This window comes from Nycticebus coucang, chromosome 13 (assembly GCF_027406575.1).
Source record: "Nycticebus coucang isolate mNycCou1 chromosome 13, mNycCou1.pri, whole genome shotgun sequence".
NCBI classification, from domain to species: Eukaryota; Metazoa; Chordata; class Mammalia; order Primates; family Lorisidae; genus Nycticebus; species Nycticebus coucang.
Window position 1 is genome coordinate 67,083,572 of NC_069792.1, and position 22,089 is coordinate 67,105,660.

Below are 22,089 nucleotides of genomic sequence, written 5' to 3' on the forward strand. Positions count from 1 at the left end.
TTGACAACCAGGGAATGAGGTACATTAGTAAAAGAAGAAAAGTCTACAGCCAGGACAGACAACCAGGAAAGCCAGAATGCCGAAGAATTCCACGAAGGTGGGTTGAAGTACCCTTTGCAGATTACAGAGAACATCAAGCTCTGCTGTGTTAAGAATCAAAGCCTGGCCTCCAACACTCCTGGAAAGGTGACAATGCAGACGTTGCCACATGATTCTATTCCCAAATCACAATTGAAGAAACTCTAAACCATCAAATCCATTTTCTAGCCCCCAAACAAATATTTGTGGACTCTGCTCTGAGCTAAGAAAGCATTATCTTACTTAATCATCACAGTAAACATATAACATTATTATTATTATTATTATCTCTATTTTATGGATGAGAAAACTGAGGCCAAATGAGGCTAAATTGTCTAGGATACAGCACACAGCAAAACAAGATCCTGAACTCAGATCTGTGAAGTTAAAAAGGCCCCCCTTTAATAATGAAAACTGGCTCATCTTAACCTCAGCACAGGGTCTGTAAATTCTTTTGGACGTGGCCTGAATCAATAACTAGGCAAGGCTCATGGGACCAGCACTGTGAGTATCTATTTCTGCCACGGCTAGGAAATTTAACCTAACCTTGGCTGCTCAACAGCCATCAGCTGGTTTTGAATTGATGAAGCCCCCTATGATTTAAGAGCTGGTGTGGAATTTGCTTAGAACCTTCTAAACTTGAATGAGCAAAGTAATAGTTGTGAATCACAACGTTACTTTTTCCAATCACTTGATCCGTTGTCTGAAGACTGTGCTGTGGAGAAAATACGGCAAAGAGCCATCAACAAGGCATCAAAGGCTTCCTCAGTCAGTATCTTGGCCTGAACTGGAGATCAGGACGTCCATGAGATGAGCTGACCTGGGATGTTCAACAAAATCCAGGCCACAGCCTGCGTTGTCAATAAAGTTTTATTGAAATATCGTCACACTCGTTCATTTATGTATTAGCTGAGGCTGCTTTTGCACAACAAGGGCAAAGCTGAGTAGTAGCAGCAGGGTCCCTCTGGCCCACAAAGCCTATAAGGTACTATCTGGACCTTTACAAATAGAGTTTGCTTTTCTCCTGCTTCAAATGTTGTTGGTGGCAAAAACAAATAGTCAAACAAAACAATAATAACAACACAAGGTTTTGCTTTGATTTTTTTGAGACAGAGTCTCACTTTCTTGTCCCCCTAGAGTGCTGTGGCATCATAGTTCCCAGCAACCTCAAACTCTTGGGCCCAAGTGATCCTCTTGCCTCAGCCTCTTGAGTAGCTGGGACTACAGGCACCTGCCACAATGCCTGGCTATTTTTTATTTTTATGATTTTTAGAGATGGGGGTCTTGCACTTGCTCAGGCTGGTCTTGAACTCTTGAGCTCAAACAATCCATTCACCTCAGCCTCCCAGAGTGCTGGATTACAGGCATGAGCCACCATACCGGCCCTACACAAGGCTCTTGAGTGAATAATTGGAAGACCTAAAACTTGGCAGGTGAGAGAGCCACAAGAAAGCGACAGGCAAGGACAGAAAAGGGGAGAGGAAGGAGCTCGGGTAAAGAAAAATAAAGAAATCAGTTCTTAAAAAGCACAAGGGAGGCTAAAATAAAAGTGACCGAAGAGTTGTGGGGGCGGAGGGACACCAATGGCTTGTCCCAACCAGTTTCAGGGGTGGTCACTTACCCATAGAGCATCCACTACTTTCCAAGTACTGTCAGGTAACAGCCCTTATTATTATTATTATTTGGCCGGGGCTGGGTTTGAACTCGCCACCTCCAGCATATGGGTCTGGTGCCCTACTCCTTTGAGCCAAAGGCGCTGTTCAGCCTATATTATTATTATTATATTGAGACAGAGTTTCTACCCTGTCACCCTGGGTAGAGTGCCGTGGGGTCAGCTCACAGCAACCTCAAACTCTTAGGCTTCAGCAATCCTCTTGCCTCAGCCTTCCGAGTAGCTGGGACTACAGGCATGCACCACCACACCTGGCTAGTTTTTCTATTTTTAGTAGAGACGGGGTCTGACTCTTGTTCAGGCTGGTCTTAAACTCCTGAGCTCAAGGAATCCAACCCACCTCAGCTCCCAGAGTGCTAGGATTACAGGTGTGAGCCACTGCTCCCAGCCTTAACAGCCCATATTATTATTTCCATTTTGCAGATGTGGAAATGGAGACTCAGCTCTAGGAACTAGCCCTGAGTCAGCAGGGCCAGAAACCACACACCCCGCAGGCCAAAGCTGACCTCACTGCATTCTCTTGCCCCCACACCTCTGTCGTCATTTTCCATTCCCTTCTCAAAGGATGAAAGCACTACACCCTTCACTCATTAAACAGATTACCAGGCACTTGGAATTTTAACAGTAATTATCTGCTTTCCATCTGCATGAGAACTGGGTGACAGCTAATCATCCCTCTCAGCTGTGGCACACTCTAGCATTTCATGGACCTTCCTAAAATAGAGCATCTTGGAGGCTCCATCAGAGCTAGAGGCACAGACACAAAGTCTCAATTAGCAATTAAGATGTATGGTTGGGGCTTGCCTCAACCCTAAAGGCGCCTGCTTCTGGGAAGCATGATCCACTGTTGGCCTCAGAGGTGCTGGGACTAATGAGTCACTGTAACGGCACCTCTGTCTGCCTCGAGGAGGCACAAGGCTCAGAGTTCAAGGTGGTGATGCTGAAAAGCTGCAGAAATGCAGACCTGGAAACCGACTCACTGTCATAACTCAGCCTGAGGGCAAACTCACCCATAAGGAGGATGGGAAGGGAGTGACACCCAGTAGGGCATGACGATCTGTCACAGCCAGATGCTCAGAGATCCGCTGACTTGTGCAGGCCAGGATCATAACAGCCAAGTTCACTGGCCACTGATGCAAAGAATTCATGTGTATTAACTCCCTGACTTTACACAGACTTTGATAAGGTATTATCATCAGTCCTACATGGCAGGTGAGGAAATTAAGTTATTTAACCAAGGTTAAAGTACTCACCCTAGGTCATCCCATCAGTTAGTGGAGGGCTGGATTATAAACTCAGGTGGTTGGGCCCAAGAGTCTGAGCCCATGTGCCCGAGACCTCTCTGCCTGGCCTGCTCTTGGGGAGGCTGTGAGCTGTGCGATGGTTAGAAGTTTAGATACTGTGGTCAACCATACCTGCTCTAAATCCTGGCTCACCCTTCCTAGCTGTGTGAACTGGGGCAAATGACTGAACTTCTCTGAACCTCAGTGTCTTCTTCCTTCAAATGGATACCTGCATTCATGATACCTTCTATGCCTCAGAGCAGCGGGCCTCAGCCATCTTTCTGGCACCAGGGACTGACTGGTTTCATGGAAGACAGTTTTTCCGTGGACTGGGAAGGGGGAGCTCTGACAGGAGGCAGAGCTCAGGCTGCAATGGCAGAAGTGGGGAGCAGCTGTAAATACAGATGAAGCTCATCCACTGCTCACCTTCTGCTGTGTGGCTCGGGGGTTGAAGATCAGAGCTTCCAAGGGAGGAGGATGGAGGGAGGTGGACATAGTGGCCATGTGGAGGGCACACGGGGTATCTGCTGACTCATCTGTGCTTCGGGATGTAGTCAGGTCTGCAACACTCCCTGTTTCCCTGGATCCCCCTTCAGCTGTTCTGACTCCTGGGTCAGGAGTGTGTGCCTGGCCCATGACCAAAGCAGCCACCTACCCCTCACCACCAGGGGCAGAGGAACAAGACCTGCACAGGTATTAATCTTTCTGTGGGGCTCCAGCTTAGGTTTCAGGTCCTGGCTCTTCCTCTTCCCCTTCCCAAATGGCATCAGACATGAGATAGCAGCCTTACAGAGAGTCCAGCCCCCACACTTGTCCAGCCCCTCACAAATGCATATGTGTATGTGCATATATGTGTGTAGACGCACACATATGCGTACGCACACTCACACCACCAAGGGGTTCTTCTGTTCTGATTGAACCCCAATACTTCCTGGATGGGTTAATTCTGGGATGATTTCTTGCAGGGACCTTTCTTTCCCTGTCTTGTGCTTTCTGAAAGCATTCACCCTTAACATTTTCACTTGCTTTTCTTACATTTAATAACAGTGCCTCAGTAGCTGGGAGCCATGGTCTAGGTCATTTATAACAAATATGATGCTGATAAATAAAAATAGTTGTAGCTTATATTTACTACATGTTTACATATTAAATCTTATGCTAGAAGCTTTTCATACGTTATTTTACTTAATCCTCATTAAAACCCTATGGAAGCAGAGTTTTTTAAGTACTTATTTTATAAATGAAGAAACTGAGGCCCAGGAAAGGTGAGCAAAACACCTCAGATCATAAATAACAGATCATGTGATGCAAATACTGAGTGCTTAGCCACGATACGTCACCTCCACTGAGTGGATTACTGAAATAAGTGATCCATTCAGAACACAGAACACAATCTGGAGCTAAATGCACATTTATATAAAATTTCACCCCATCTTCTTCCAGGAATATTAAAGTAGTTAAGATGAAAACAGTGAGGCGAGGTAGAATAGGGATAAAAACAGAACAAAAACCTTTAGAAAAGAAGATGGCCCTGGGCACCTGCAAGTGGTTGAATTTGGGTCTACACAGTAGATTACATGCCTGAGCATACATTTCTATGCAAAACCTTTCCCCCAAAATAAGCAACCAAAGAATGAATCCATTATAAGGCATATTGTCATGTTTTCTTTTAGACCTTGCATATAATTTATTCTCATAAGCACCAGAAAAACAATAAATGAAGCATGAAAAGAATAGTAGGTTTGCTATATACTTAGGAATTAGAAACGCTGGTATATTAAAAACAAAACAACTCAGGTCTTTCATCATGTTGCTGAAAGCCATTCTGGGTCATTAAATTCTTCTTGTCTCTGGTTTCTCAGTTAAATAAATGAAGGAGAATTACTAATTAGTCACCATAAGGAAAATTAGGTCTGAAGAAATGGGTTTCCCATGTCCAGAATTTTAAGACCTCTATTTTTCACAGCTGTGGCCTAGCAACTACATACAACCCTATTCACTTCTGGATGAGGAAAAAAAAGTCTTGGTGGATAACTGTAGAAAAATCATATCCATCTATGGGTTTATCATACACTTGTCCTTCAACATGCATTTATTGATCACCTACTTCATGCCAGGCACTGTTCTAGGTGCTAGGGATGTAGCATTAGCAAAGCAGGTAAAAGGTCTATGCCCCTATGATGTTCACACTCTAGTTATGCTATTTCTGAATCTGCAATGGCCTCCTTGTTGTAGACCAGATTCTAATACGCCTTAATGAACAAAGTCAATGTTCAATAATAGTAACATACATATAGTGCTTTACAGTTTATGCAAAATGCTTTCATGTAAGGATTGCATTTATTTCTTAAAAGAACCTTAGGGTGTTTGCAAGAAATATGACAGACTATTTAAGAACCCAAATAATACTGTGTTAGCAAAGAAGCATGAACAAAGGGCATGAATAGGTATTTCTTCATGAGAAAAGTAACTCAACAACTAATATACATGAAAAAGTATTCAACTTCCTTTGTTCTCAAATATATGCAATTTATAGCTGAAAGGTAGTAATTTTTACCTACAAAAGTATCAAACCTAAAGGGAAAAAAAAAAAGGATTTGCTATATCAAAAGATTGTACCCTTTGATACAGTAATTCTGATTTTAGTATCCATAATCCATTCAATGGAAATAATTAAAAATTTTGTTTTAAAATAGCAAAAGTAATTTTAAAACTATAAGTTATCCATTACTATGAAATCTAGATAAAGGGCCTAACATGAATAAATTATATAGAGAATCTTCCCTTGAGGCCACTGGTCACACTGTCAGGCAGAGTGCCTCAGTATTAAAGGATTCTAACATGTACTTGGACCATTCAAACATGTTTACTGTGACTTTACATCTTTCATATTAATTTGGATGGAGTTGAAGTACATTCTTCTTAGTAAAGCATCACAAGAATGGAGAAGCAAGAATCCAATGTACTCAATTCTGATACGAGGACAGTTAATGCCAGCACATGGTGGGGGGAGAGGGAATGGGGGAGCGAAGAAAAGGAAGGAGGAGGGAGTAGAGGACCACCGTGTGTGACCCAGCTTCTGGGACACTATTATTCAAGGGACTTTATCCAGCACATGCAAGCAGTGTAACCTGGCTCTTTGTACCCTCGGTGTTTCCCCAACAATTAAAAAATAATGTTTACTGTCCGTGAGCAGTGAAATGTCTAAAGGGCATGCTACTAAAATTATAGTTATAATTGTGCCTCACCAACACTTCAGTTACAAACTAAATGTGCAGAAGAGGTTACATGTAAACAGGGATGAAACTGTGATTGACCAAACAAGCTGTAATTTGGGACTATTGTTGAATTTTCTAAGGTGGTTTTTTTCCAGGATCCCACACTGCAAAAGTCATTTACTTTGCTATCTCTCTACTAGTTTGTAGATCTCTAATGTTTTATCATTTCACACATGCTGATAGTATGAACATTTTTTAAAGTTTTACTATATGCCATGCAGCATACTGAAAGAATTATATTAATACCATCTATTAGCTCCTCCCAACAACCCCCTAGAGGTTGGTATAATTATTTTCACATCTATATTTTATTGAGGAGGAAACAGCCTCAGAGAGGGGAATAACTTGCCTTCGGCTACATAGCTAGTATCGGTACAGCTGGGGGTTGAATCCATTTGCCTAGTTCATCTCTAATGCCACTGGGCCACATACCCTACTATTTTTAACTTATAGCAATTTGAATTATTTGGGGTATTTATCTGTCCAATTAGATTCCAAGTTCCTTCAGGGTAAGAAATTTTTCACTCAGCTTTGAGTACAATGTACTGTACCCAGCTGGCATCAATAAATGCTCCGTCATACATGAGTAAGGCTGCGGTTATTTTGAAGTCACTTCTGACTCCTTTCTCCTTTCCCTTATTCCATTTCCAGTCTTTCCCCAGGTTGTTGGGGAGGACTTTTCCTTCTCTTACATCAGTTCCTCTCCCCCATTTTCCATGTCTTTGTCTTGCTTGAGTTCTGATCTTGCCAAGGCAAACTCTAGCAACAGCCTTCTGACCATTCTCCCTGTCTTATATTATTAGATTATAATATATTGATAGAACTCCCTGAGTTCTATTTAATCAGATTTCTTCAACTGAAACACACAGACACAAGACTGGAGCTCTCAGGTCCCTGGGTGCCTGGTGTGGGCAGAGCTCTCAGACCATCACCATCGACCAAAACCACCCTCCCAGTGTGACAGATAGTTACAGGTTAGGCTGAGGGAGTTTCCAAGGACAAGAGATTTTCAGGGCTAATGCTGGGAAGTCCTGGGCACAGCAGGCTGAGTTTGTTGTGCTGCTTCTCCTCTCTAAATCCTTCTCTCTCCACCTCACGTACGCCACAGACAACACCATTTTCTACTTGCGCCATGTAAAGACTGGGAAGCACAATTGAGGTGAAATCAAACACCTATTGAAAGATGTTTGATGGCTTGTGCTGCCTCCCAGAATCTATACTGAATCCTACCGGCCTGATCTCGTCTTCAACTCCCTGCTACCCTGACCCTCCACTCCTTTCCGGGCTCTTTATGACCCTTGACTGTGTCTTACCCATTTCCCTCATTTGCCTGCAACTCTTCCATTTCCAAAGCTTTATTGCCCCCATCTACCTATCCAGAGCCACCTGCAGGGATTCCTTTAGCACAGAGTCATTTCTGAAGCCCAACTAGCCTTCTGTATGTCTTCACAGATGACCTCAACTCAGGACAACTATTTGAACCCCTCACTTGTCAGAGTCGAGCACATGAGACCTTCTCCACCTCTTGCACTGATGTGTTGATCTTTTTCAAAAATTATCCTTTCCCATTTTATATCTTGTCTATCCTACCAAAATGCAGCCTGTCTGATGACAGTATTACCCCTTCTATTTATGTCTCCCACAGTACTCAGCAATTTCGTCTACATTGAGAACACACAATCAATACATGTTTTCAGATAATTGATTGAAACTGTCTTTCCCACCACCACCACTGTGTGAGGAATTCAGCAAGGCTTCCACACAGATAAATGCTCCCTTTTTCTTTTCTTGTAGGTAAATTGCCTTCTTATTATTCTGTCTCCAGAATCTTAGCTTTCCTGAAATGCCTGGTAGGAGTCGAGAGCCAAATATGAACATTGCCCTCCCCTGGTGAGAAGAAAAGGGCAGAATTACGGGGCTGATAGGAAGAAATTAGGGCAAAAATGTATAGAATCCACCTTTAAGACATTTTGGGGAGGCAAAGAACATTGCAAGTATAGACAAAGATAACAAGTAAGGTAGAGAGAAATGGGTTTCACAAGAAAAGAAAATAATGAAACTATCTATGTTAGAAGTTGGACAGAGAAATGTGCAAAAACCCCAGGGCAAATGCCAACCTGAGCCTGAGAGGGGCAACTCATTTGACCAGAAGGTGCAGTCAGGGGGTTCTGGGCATGCCTGGGAGGCCCTTCACTGCTCAGCATAGAGCCAGGTTACAGGGCTGACGGCGAGAGCAGTAAACCAATGGAAAACTTCCTCCAGGTAACATCATCTCAGCATAAAAAATAATATTGATCCGTTTGCCTTCCAGCCAAAGAGAAATCAAGTTAGACAAAGGAAGTTAGGCAATAGGTTTAATGTGACGCCAGTTGCAACTGCAAAATAAATCTAATGTACTCTGACTCTCCACCCCAACTGCTCTGCCATGCACAGGCCACAGGCCACTCACTCCCTGTGAGAGCGCCCGGCAGGTGCTCTGCAGACACATGAAATCTTTCAACAAAAAAGTCAACTGCCCTCTGGTGTCCAAAGAAGCCATATGGCCTGCAGGACCTGCTCAGAACTGACGTCCAGGAGCACTGGCAAGAGATCTGTGCAGTGCGCTAGCCAAATGCACACTTGTAACCAAGGACAGAACTTGCAGTCTGTTGTTCTGGAACACAGTGAGGAGGCACTGACCTTGGATTCACAGATTTCAGCTTATCTGTGATGAGAGTCAGGAATTCCAGGGCCAGTGTGTACGGCTGTGCAAAACATGTATGGCTGTCAGCAGAGGCCCTGATGAATGGGAAACTGTTATGTGTCTGTGTCCGTGTGTCTTAGGTGGGTGCCAATACTCTATATTTCAAGGATTGGGTGTGCAGTTATAGCAATAAAATAGGTACAGATTCAAGCCTGAAGGTGAATCTCTCAGAGGACAGGAAAGAGTTGTGAGCTTGAGTTGTCTCCACTTCCTCTCCCACCCACACCCCACCTCTAGGCCACCGATGCCTGCCCGGGTTGTTGGGCCTACCAAAGTTGTTTCTTTGGCTCTGATGTGGGGGATCTGCCCAGAACATCTGAGTGGTGGGCTTACTCTGGCAATGAGAGCTAATCGCAATTCAGAACTAGCAGTAATCAAGCAAGGGCATGCCGGACTCTGTTTGGGGGAATCAATTGGACTTTATGAGTTTCAAAGTCTTCTCTTACCTAGAACTCTAAACCAGTGTTTCTCAAACTTGAGTGTACAGCAAAAGCCTCCTGGAGGACTTATTAAAAACAGATTGCTGGGTCTTACACCTATAGTTTCTGAGGCACTAATTCTGGGGTGGAGCCTGAGAATTTGCATTTTTTATTTCAAATTAATCTGAGGGTACAAATGTTTAGGTAACTTTGTTTTCAATTTTAAGGTAAAGTTCAAGTTATAGTTGAGACCTTCATGGGGGGAGGTGTGTTGAACACCCTCACATTGTGCACATTAGATGAGAATTTACATTTCTAACAGATTTCCAGATGATATTGATGTTCCTGGTCTAGGAGCCATACTTTGAGAACCTCGCTCTTTGAAAAAAAGGGGGGAGAGTGGGCAGGGTGGCTCATACCTGTAATCTTAGCACTCTGGGAGGTTGAGGCAGGAGGATCTCTTGAGGTCATGAGTTCAAGACTCACTGAGCAAGAGCAAGAACCCATCTCTACTAAAAACAGAAAAATTAGCTGGGCACTGTGGCAGGTGCCAATAGTCCCAGCTATTTGGGAGGCCAAGGCAAGAGTTTGAGGTTGCTGTGAGCTAGGCTGAGGCCATGGCACTCTAGCCTGGGCGACAGAGACTATGTCTCAAAAAAGTGGGAAAGGAAAAGAAAAAAGGGTAAATTAGCCTAAGTATTTTGGTATTTTGGCCAACCCATTAAAAAAGACTGCCCTTCCCTGAAGTACTCACTGCCTCCAAATACACTTCCATTGTGATCTTCTTCTAAAGGGAGGGGCATATTTTAAGGATTATTTCTCCAAAGGCCTTTGTAAGAAGCCATGTATTTTTGCTGTACATTAAAAATGTAAGGACTGGGCTCCTTTTCAGTTACTGATACTAAATTTCCTTTGAATCATTTCACTCTGTCCTGTTTCCTCCACAACCAATGGTCCAGGTAATTAAGATAACTGGCCAGAATTAGGGATGAGTCTGAGGCCAAAAAACATAATTGTTTGACCCACAAAAGGACCTGGCTTATGCCACGTTAATGAACAAGTCTGGTGCTGCTAACTTGCTGCTGATTCTGGAATGTATCTTTGTCAAGTTTGAGGAAAGAAGACAGAATGCATCCATCCCTCCCTTCCTCCCTCCCTCCCTCCCTCCCTTCCTTCCTTCCTTCCTACCTACAACTCAAAGGGGAAAAAATGCAAAATGTAGACCTTGCATCAGTTCCAAGAGCAGATAAAGTTCAGACAAAATTTAAATCACACATTTAAGACTATTAGTATCTGGTTTACTCACTCCACCAAAGGTTATTGAGCTTTTGTATATATTTGGAGCTAATCTGAAACCTAGAAATACAGCTATAAACAAGATAGGTAAATACTAAAGACAGAAAAATATACATGTCAGGTAGGAAGGAAAATACAGCAGGTGCTTGTTTAGGAACGCCTATGTCTTTCATCTAACCTCCCTTGGTGCTTATTTTTTGCCCAGTCCTAATGCTGAAAATAAACTGTGCTTACTCTGGCAAAGGCAAATGATCAATGATAGAATGTGTTACTGTGATTCATTTCTACCCTGTTCTTCTTTTATAATTTGAGGCGGGGGGGAGGGGAGAATGTAGCTATTAGTACCAAAGTCCTTTGAAATAATTTCTAGTTCATTTGAAAGGTTCAGTTGCATAAGAACATGTTTAAACAACTTGGAATAAACAGTGGTTAAAATTTTACCCATATGTAATCAGCAAAGTTAGCTTTCTTTTCATGCATAGTCCAAACGTTTTTTAAAAATCAAATGTCTTCTGAAGGCCACAAAGGTGGTTAAGTGGTTTGTTTGAACACTTTCACTGCAAATAATTTTTAAAAGGGGTCAGCTTGGATGAAATTTAAGAATTCTGATTTAATAAGGCTGTCTTAGCCAAGGAATCCATCCAAGGATCTCATTTTAGTCATCCTTGATGAAAACTGGAGGTATTATGAAGAGGAGGAGGATTACCATGAACAAATTAGTCAGATGAAATACAATGTACCACTTCAAGGGAAAATGCCCGGTAGCTTCTGTGAAATAGTCCCTGATGGCAGAGCTATACAAATAAGCCACAGTCATCTCTGTTTGCCAAAGGGCACCTTACTCTTCCTTTCTTCTGTGTCCCCACACCTATAATCCCCCCTACCCCAGGGTGACAGTCATTCTTCCCCTGCTTTATTTCACACCTGAGGCTCCCTCTGGAATCCAGAGGGGCACATTCAGAAGCTGCGAGTGATTTTTCTTCACTGAATATAAAGTTAAATTCATGTATCTCCATCTTCAGTGAGAAAGGGACGGAAATTAAGCAGGAAAGATATCACAATGACTTCAAGAATAATGCATTCAAGGTCAAAGTCTACTGTAATTGAGTTTAAAAATACTAAACTAAAATAACAATGAGCAAAATATGCCTGCTCTGCAGAATACAGTCCAGCCAGAAGTCTTCATTAAGTGTTCCAGTGCACACACGGCGTTAGCTGTGTGTTTGTGTGCCTGCGATGCTCTGAGATATCCTGCAGCTCATAAATACTGAAAAGGGACGGTTACCATAGCAACTAAGTGCTGTTTAATGAATACCGAAGAACTGAAGCTCAGAGGATAGTCTTAAATTGCCAGAACATGAGTTACTGCTGCTGCTATGGGCTTGCAAGTAACTTGCGTGCCATTCTCTCTAATAAGATTTTTAACAAGTTGACCAATTTGGCTGAGCTCTGTCTGGGTCACATGACACCACAAGATTCTGTCTTGACACTGCATGAGAAGCATGCTCCTGATTTCTCCTTACCGCCTCTAAGTACTAAGACATTCTACAGAAAGAGGTCAAACGTTTAGATAGGGAATATGTTCATAAAGGTGAAGCTTTGACCCAAGTATTGAAGCATCAGGACACATACGTCTGTCACAAGCAATAGACACTGGCTCAATGAGCTGTCCAGCTGAACATAGCAGACTCTTTTATTTCCAAAAGAGGTGAATGCTCCCTTTGCATTCAATGCAGATTGTTTTTTATTGTGCAATGACACAGAAAAGCTATTGCAGTCGGTTTTTGCAGGAACTTTTTACAAGCTAGTAACGTGGTAGATAATCTTTCATCATGATGTCCGAACCTCCCTACAGACGCCCACTCCCCATCCATCAGCACATGTCCAATTCCTCACCCTGGAATCACATGGCTTTTGCAGGTTTAAAAGGAAAAAGAAAAACAGCATGGCTGCCCTGTTTTCCTTTCCACTGGTCTCTTCAGTAACTTCAATGCACAAGATTTTTAAGGTTACAGATTGTGAGACAAGCATACTTTCTTCTACATGCTATTAATAAGCAACAAGAATTTTAAAAAATGAAACCATCTATGTACCATGAAGACAAAAATCGTCAGCAAATACTTCCATTCTCCAGAGGCTGGTTTGTTCTTGCATAACCCGCAGCTCCAATGGCCTGGTAGAAGCAATTCACGCTCCGTGTGGGCTGTGGGCGCCCCCTTCAGCATCTGGGGTGCACTGCGTATTGTTTTCATCTGAAATACGTCCTGACTCGTTAGTGGGACAATTGCTTTTGCTAATACAAAATTTTGTAAGACAACTCTGGCCAACACCTAATGGTGTGGTCAGAGAGAAAGTCTGTATACCACCAGGCTGCAGCTGGTACTAAAAGCAGGTAAGTAAAATAAAAGGAAAGGATTTCTTATAAGGAGAAAAGAACCCTCTATTTATTCATCCGATGAAGTGATGCTTCTCCATAAAGTGAGCTCTATTCAGAATAGCCTCTGTCTGTAATAGAAACAGCCAGGGCCTCCTCACTTTCTCATTCCCTTTTGCAGCCTGCACCTGTTCTCTTTCCCATGCAATTCCCAGCCTTACCAGAATCCTCCAAGATCCACCTAACAATGCCTTGGTTTTTCTTGCTTCCATATTTAATGTTGATTGTCAGGGCCAGACATTCCTTTTACTGTCCTCTCCTATGTAATTTTATGCCAGTGGCTACTCTAAAACAAGAATGATCTTTCTTTGAAATTCGATGGCATCTTGTTTCTTCCACTTGTGTGATATTCTTAACTCATCCCTTCTTAGACTGAGACTTTGACTTTCCATCTTCCCTCCTCTCCCTGGACTGGTGGCTCCCTAAGGGCAGGGCCTGGCTCCCTCACAAGCCTCACTCTCAGCGTCTGGCTCCTGAGGGGCTCTGGTGCAGAGTGAGTTTGGGAATGAAGGAGCTCATAAGGCAGCTCTGTTAGCTTCACCCCTTCTCTGGAAGAACTCTGCTTAGCAAACGAATTGCTCCCAAAATCAAAACTGAAGGGGATACTTAAAGAAAATAAGATCAATGAAGAGGCTCCTCCTCCTCTCCTTGGAGAATCCTTTTTTTTTTTAGAGACAGAGTCTCACTTTACAGCCCTCGGTAGAGTGCCGTGGCCTCACACAGCTCACAGCAACCTCCAACTCCTGGGCTTAAGCAATTCTCTTGCCTCAGCCTCCCGAGTAGCTGAGACTACAGGCGCCCGCCACAACGCCCGGCTATTTTTTGGTTGCAGTTCGGCCGGGGCCAGGTTTGAACCCACCACCCTCGGCATATGGGGCCGGCGCCCTACGGACTGAGCCACAGGCGCCGCCCGAGAATCCTTTTTAATTATGTCCATTTTTACCTATTCATCCTTCCAACAGTCATTTACTGGTCATGTGCAATAAATAAAAAGCACGAAGGGCCGCACCTGTGGCTCAAAGGAGTAGGGCAGTGGCCCCATATGCCAGAGGTGGCGGGTTCAAACCCAGCCCCAGCTAAAAACTGCAAAAAAAAAACTTAATAAATAAAAAACAAATAAAAAGCATGATGTGGGGAAATGCTCCCACTCTTCCTCTCACCGTAGTTGGTGCTGAATAAAATCTTTCTCATTTTCCTTCCTGCTGTTTCTTAGTCACACGGCTCTTCCCTGCAGCGTGGAAGGCTGTATCCTTCCCACTCGCCTGTGCAACATTCACTGTGCCCCTGCTCTATGCTGAACGGGGCCGGGGCGAAGTCACAGAGAATCAGTTAATACAGAAGCCCTTCCCCTTAAGCATGGGCTGTGCACTGTGACTTCCTTCCAAAAAGTACACCATGGAAAGGGTGGAAATACCATATGTTGGAGAGACCTGGCAAAATGACCTCAGCTAGCTGATGCAGACCAACATCAGTAGAGGTAAGTCACATTCACAGAACGTACCTTTCAAGTGATGTGACAAAAGTGGTACTTTACACACTTCTGAGGTCTTTCTCCCCTGAACACATAACCCAGGGCTAATAGCAAGAAAAAAAATCTCCCCCCCCCCCAAATCACAATAGAAAGACATTCTACAAAATGCTTGATCAGTATTCCCCAAAACTGTGGAAGTATCAAAAACAAAGTCAAAGAAACTGTCACAGATCAGAGGACCCAGAGGAGACATGACAACTGAGTGAAATGCGGGGTCCTAGACGGAATCCTAGAATGGAAAAAGAATACTAGGTTTTGGGGATCTGATGAAGTGTGGACTCTAGTTAATAATGACATACAAATATTGGGTCATTAATTGTGACAAATGTACCACACTAGTGTAAGGTAATACACATCATAGTGGTAACTAATTGTGGGGAATATGAGAAATCTCTGTACTCTCATTGTAACTTTTCTATAAATCTAAATTCTCTAAGATAAAACACTTCTTTTAAAAAGTAAAACTAGACCTCAAGAATATTAATGAGGGGGAAAGTGAAGAAAGATGGTGGCACAGGACGGTGAGCAGGTGTGCTGGATTCAGCAGGTGTGAGGGGAGAAGAGGTGCACTTGTGACAGTGGGAGGATAGTGTCTGAGGACAGTGGAAAGCGGTGGATGATGCATGGATGGTTAGAAAAGGCTAAAAATATTGTTGTGCATCCGAAAGGTCCTCGTTGAGGTCATCAGCATAAATTTTGGTCGGGAACAGACAGCCCAAATGAGCAAGTTTCTCATAACAGCCAGGCCAGGAATAGAGAAAGCTGATGCTGTGGTCGACCCAGATAAAGTCCCGGGCACACAGTTTCCGCAGCGATCTCTCTCTTTCAATGTGAAGCAGATAAACACTTTCTCTTTGCTCATATATTCTCACAGATTCATTATTCTACGAAGCTTCCCCTTCAACAGCCCCTTCTCCTTTTCCCCACATTCTGCAATTTTCACATTTGAAAAAACAAATAATGATAACACAAAATATTCTGTTGGCAGGTTAGAGAAAAATTTTAAATGAAAGGATTAAGGAAACAAGATAGAGAACAAGCCGGATAAGTTAAGGACATCCAACAGGGGCGAGATCAATTCGATATATCCTGAAAATATTTCTCCAGTTTTCAAAAGGACAGTAAAATGAGGAAATAAAAAAGATAAATGTCTCCAAGTTTTTGTAAAAGGATCTGAGGGTCAGAGAAACAAAGCCCTGTGGTTCATCTGCCTCCCTGGTCACCGCAGGCAAGATAGCTAAGGACATCTGAACATGAAAATGTACTACAAATAATGATGCCCGTAAACTAAATAAATACGAAATCACCATAAGAATACATATCTTGCTTTTGTGTAACACATTCTTTGTTTGCAAAGCATTTTCATATGTGTTATCTCATGTGACTCTAGAGGTTAATTAATAATTTCATTAATAATAATCTCATTTTATTTATTATATCATCTTATATCATATATGAGAAAGAATATTTTCAAATATTTTTAAATGGCCTTTTTTTTTGAGACAGAGTTTTTATTGAGACAGAGTTTCAAGTTGTCACCCTGTGTAGAGGGCCATAGCATCATAGCTCACAGCAACCTCCAAGTCTTGGATTCAAGCAATTCTCTTGCCTCAGGTTTTTTATTGTCAGTAGAGATGGAGTCTCACTCTTGCTCAAGCTGGTCTCAAACCTGTGAGCTCAAGCAATCCGCCCACCTTGGCCTCCCGGAGTGTTAGGATTCCAGGCATGAGCCACTGTACCCAGCTTTTAAATGGCCTTTGATGGAATCAGAATCAGAACCTCTGCATGAGGTGTTGGGATGTGTGCTGGTTTTCACCATGCTTAGCACCTCCGTGTACACGACACACAGATTCAGATAAAGACTTAGTAGTAATAATTCGATGCCAAATATGTATCTTCACTCCCCAAAGAAACATTTATCAAAATGTAAATATTTAACTTTCTGTTCTCATTATTTCATAAAGTGGACAGATATTATGTAAGAAATATTTAAAAAAACTGATGAGAGAAAGAGAGAGAAAGAAACTGAAAAGCGAAACATACAAGCTTTATAGTTTGACCTTAAGTTAGTTATTCTTAGGCTAGAAAGGAGAGAAATTAAGCAGGTAATATATATATAGTTCTTAAAATAAATACACATCTGGATCCTTATGTACTATTCTGAAACAACTGAAGAGGAAAGGAAGGACAAAACAATGTTATAGAAATCAGGAGTTAAAACTTGTGAAAAAGTGGTCTAAATTTGTATAATCTAAAAACATGACTCAAGGAGACATAATCACAGGCTATAAATATCCTCTAAGCAGCCATATATGGTAAGTCAAGTAAGCGAATTATTCACAACCTTAAGCCCAGGTCTTTTTTCTTTGTCCAGTTGTCTATGGAAGACAACGCTTTACACCTGAGCTGGTGTTGTTCTTAGAAATTCTGATGAGGTCTCTTGAGGCTGGGCCCTGGTGGAGATACTCAGGGGTAGGGTTAGGAAGAAGAACCACAGGGAACGGGCTTCCTAGGTGGTCACATCATTAGGAATTAGACTGGACAGCTAGACTAGACTGCTCCCTCATATCCCTCGAGGGAGCATTTTCACTCCCCTCTCACCTTAGATAAGGATAACAGAGAATGGAATCAAATCCAAAAAAATAAAAAAGTCTTTTAGTTACTGGCCCACCTGATTGGAAGAAAAAACTGGAATATGAGCCATCAAGTTGATTACAAGGTGTTCTGCTTTGATATAAGAAGATGGCATGGTATGGGGTCTCACGCACACACGAAAATACACGTTTATGAAGTCCAAGGCATTGGGTCAGGGTTCGCAAACCCAATCTGTCACTTACATTATTGTGCAGCTATTGTTTTCTTGTTGCCATAAGATGATCATCTCTGTCTTACCTGGGAAATCACATTTTAGATACCAAAGCATTTTTAAAACCTGCTGAGAGCTGTGCAAGTGCAAATTAGCACTAATTATTAACATGACTCTCCCAGGTGGTGTGCTTCAAAAACATAATTTTTCACAAATATTTCTTTCATATGATAGTTTTCTCCCTTTTGAGAATTTCTGGTGATTAAATCTCATGATTTCCTTAAGCTGCAGTTATTTCTGAAGATTGATCTAGTCCCAGCCCTTGTTGCAGCCTAACTTGTTTGAATTATGGCCCAGGTGACCCTGGACAGGCTCCTGCTGGGTGTATGCCAGCCCTCAGTTGAGTGCTATTTTAAATATCAGGAGTTCTCTAAACCCAGCATGCTCAGTTCAGCCACAGATCAATCAATCCAAATCCAAGCAATTTTTTTTATTGCCTTCCCAACCTACTAGAGAAGCTGCCACATTTGGTTGTACTTATTTTCATTCTTATACAGGGACTGAAATAGTTGGACCATTCACATATTTAGTCCTTAGGACAATAGTTCCTTGTCGATATAATAACAAAAACCCCGGGTTGTGCCTAGTTGGTATCTTAGCACGTTGGTATAAATCAGATGTTTACACCCCTCTTTACTGCATCACCTGGGTCGCAACCAGCAATGAGGGAATGAGGTGCTTCTCTAAAGGCTACTTGCTGTGACCACGGCCTACCAATGATAGAAGTTGTTGTGCAAGCTGGTCCCTGGGTGGGAAGAATGACTGCCCAGAGAATGTGAAGCACAAAAAAATCCCAGGTATTTTCCTAGGTAATATCAGGGGCTCTTTTCTAGGTTCACAGCAATGCTAACTTAGTGCTTTGAACAGTCATCTTTTCCCCAAGGGTAGCCCAGGGGCACTTCAATTCAAGCTGGACCTTTGTGATGATACACATATCATCCCTTGGAAACTAGAGACTTCTGCTAACTACAATAAAAAAAGACTTTGCATAAATGTCTGTACAATGGAGGCAGAAGGACCTATCGTATTCCTGTTTCTTCCTGCACACACAGAATGCAGAAGTACGCAATGGGATTCTCTCCACTACAACTACAAAGTTTACAAAAGCACAAATCAGGATGCAGGTGTTGTCTGTGCTAACATCCTACAAGGAGAAATTAACAGAGCCTCGGCCCTCATTGAATGCTTTCCCGAGTTGGTGGAATTTGCCAGATCTGCAATATTAACATAGAATTATGGAAATGGGAAACAAAAAGCTAGAGTCTATGGGGAATGATAGACTCGAGATGAACTCAACTGGAAAATTTGGCTAACCAAAAGTGACATCCTTTGTGCTGGAATTTTTCTATCTGAAAGCTTCAAAAAGGCTGTAATTATTTTGAGTTTTCAATTCAACTCTTTTCAAACTAAGCCTTTTATTTTCCTTGTTACTCTGTACCTTTCCTCCATGTGAACGTGGGTGTTTGCCAAGCACTGAAGTGGTAAATTCAAATCGGTTTTATATACATATCCATTTCCTGAGAATGCAGAACAACTTCTGCCAAGAAAAAGAAAGGAATATTTGCACAGCAAAACGTTTATCTTGTATATAGGCTCAAAATACCTGAACACAGCTAAATAAATTATCTAATAAGAAACGGCTGATTAATGCCAAAGCATAATTATTTTGCAAGTCAGAGCTTCTCCTCCACAGGGAAGCCGAGGAATACAAGAGCTTAGACTTACCTTGTGGCTTTTGGGTCCCAAATCACAATGTCAGCATCTGATCCTACAGCTATTCTTCCTTTTTGTGGATAGAGATTAAAGATTTTGGCTGCATTTGTGCTGGTAACTGCCACAAACCGGTTTTCGTCCATTTTACCACTATGCTGTAAAACAATCCAAAAAAGAAAATACATTTGTTCTAATGATGAAATACTAAAATATCTCTTATCAAGAAATGTACAAGACTTTCATCTCTTAAACTAAACAAATTGCACCCAATTTCTTATATTGAGAGGCCAATGTTTGAGGATGTTGATAACATTAAACAATCATAATGATAATGATGGAGCTAAAGGGGTTATGTATGGAAGCTTAAAGACAACTTGTCAAAGACACATCAACTCAAATAACACCATTAATTTTTCCCATTCTTCCTAGGATCATATGAGATTGCTACAGATGACAGCTAAGTGTGGGCAATGGTATTTTCTATTCTCATTTAAAGTTTACCATGACCACCTATGACATTTATGATCTGGCTGACCTGAGACTTATGAGGTAATCATGTAGACAGTAGATAGAATATTAAAGTGTGTTAAAGCAAGATAGGTAATAACATTTTAAAATCAGGTGGCAATGCTTTTAGAAAAACAAAAATGTCAACTCAAGAGGTTGAATACTATTCAATTGAAATTTTCATGAACCAACAAATGTGGATTGTAAGAGGTCTTAATATGGACAAAACTTGGAGGGATGTGGCCCCTCCAAGATTTTTTTAAAGTGTTAAGGACTGCTCCTTATGTAAATTAACACAGTCAGAGGATCCTTAAGGTTTATTTAATTATCAAAGATTAAGAACCATGTTCAGAATACAATATTCCCATAAGTAAACTATCTTAATGTTTCAGAAAATAACACAGTTTCCTTATATTATAAAGAAATGTTAATCACTTTAAAACCATTTATTTACCTGGGAACTATAGTAGATTATGAAAATCTGCTGTAATGTAGATACTCATAACGTAAATTCATGAGGAAAGTTGAATGGTTACCAAGAAAAGCTAAGCAAAGAGAAAGACGAGAGAAGTCACCTAGGCTGGTTAAAGTTAGGGTGGAGGAAGAAAGTTAGGGAGATGATCAGCAGAAAATGGGGCTCTCAAGATGTTTTGAAGATCCTTACATATAAATTAACTGTTCAACTATCATCCAGTGAATGATGCAGAAAATTAAAGAGGTTTTGAGAAGAAAGTAGTATGAACAGAACTTCCATTTTTGAATGGTAACTCTAGTACTGGAGTGTAGTATAGGGTAGATCACAGCAAGTGAGTCCCTGGAGGCAAGGACTCCAGCTGTGAGGCTACTGCAAGCATCCAAACAAAACATGGGCCTACAACTACAAAGACAGCCACAAAGAAGGAAAGAGGAGGAATTTTGGAAATAAGGTTGACAAGGGTTGGTGAATAATTGAGTTAGGAGTGGGTGGTATGTGTAGGGAAAAAGAAATCAGAGAGGATTCTGACGTGTGAGATATGATTAATATGTGATGGGGGGTGGTCCCTAGGGAACGGATGAGACGGGCATGGCCATGAGGCCCTCAGGCCCAGCCAGGCAAGTTTCCCCTGTTGATATTTACAGCTACCTGTGTCAACTGGCTAACGTGCACATTCAGTCATTTGATTCTTCTCCATCTTCAAGGAGACATTTTTTAGTCATAGAAATTTTTAAAATCTTTTTTCTAGACTTTTAAATATTATTTATGTGGCTTCACACAGAAATATTTAAAATACAAGGGACATAAACAAAGATTTCATGAAACGGTATGAACATAATAAATATCCTTCATGTACTTTCTATCATTTCAAGTATTTATACCAGTGACATATGAGGCATTGGAATTCAGAACATCAGAAATGAAGCAGAGGGGCTATAACATTTCAGAGACTTCAAGAATAATATTCTTTGTACCCAATCTAAATCCATTCCCTAACATCTCCTCCCAACTAAACTATACAGAGAAGAAAATTATATCCTGCAGGGTGGTGGTGATAGTATTGCATTCCCAGGCTCCATCCTAGTCCAAACAATCAAAAAGATTCTCTCTGAAGGTTTGTGCCACTTTGGTCCCCAAACGGGCAGGATTCTGGCTGAAAAACTAGGCAAAATGAGGCTGGATCCTGTGAAACCCACCACGCCTTTTTCCCAGATTACTGACATCCGGTCTTCAACACCATTCACTCCATTGGGAATCTTAGTAAAATCATCCTTCCCAAGAGCTTTCTGGCAGGTGTTGAAAGTGCAATGGTCAGTCCCTGTTGTGGTTAGATCATCGCTGTAAAAGAAAAAACAAATCAAAACACGAGCACAATGGGGTTGAGTAGACAGAATATGTTAGGAGGAAACTATCACTACCTTTCCTAATCTCCCGATCCCCTTCTCAACTGAAAGTCAGAAAAAATACAATGGGGGAGGAATAGCTTCTCCAAGTATAAATTCTATCCCTCGCCTGCCTTTATTCGAGGAGGCACTTTACAGAACAGGCTTATAAGAAGCATGGGGCAGGATTATGTGTTAGAAAACCTGCCTTCCCAGCTCTGTGATAATGAGATTGTCCGAGACTCAGTTTCTCATCTAGAAATTGTTAGCTGCACGAACTTGATGAAGAGGACTTCAGGGTCACTGGTAATAATGTGAGTGAAAGCTCCCTGAGCACAGAGTAGCCCCCAAAGACACCACCACAATGATCCCTCTGAATGGGGGGCAGGACTCCCGGCCAGATGGCCATGCT

At 41.9% G+C, this 22,089-nt stretch overlaps 1 protein-coding gene across 2 annotated transcripts in view; it reads right to left on the minus strand.

Annotated features, from left to right (window-relative positions):
• DPYS (dihydropyrimidinase) overlaps positions 1–22,089 on the minus strand; it is an 84,371-nt gene that overhangs the window by 21,251 nt on the left and 41,031 nt on the right. For both annotated transcript variants that reach the window (XM_053559710.1, XM_053559709.1), the window contains exons 6-7: positions 21,492–21,633; positions 19,326–19,468 (exon numbers count right to left, since the gene is read on the minus strand). In XM_053559710.1, the coding sequence (XP_053415685.1) occupies positions 19,326–19,468; positions 21,492–21,633 (285 nt within the window). The remainder of the gene's footprint in view (positions 1–19,325; positions 19,469–21,491; positions 21,634–22,089) is intronic.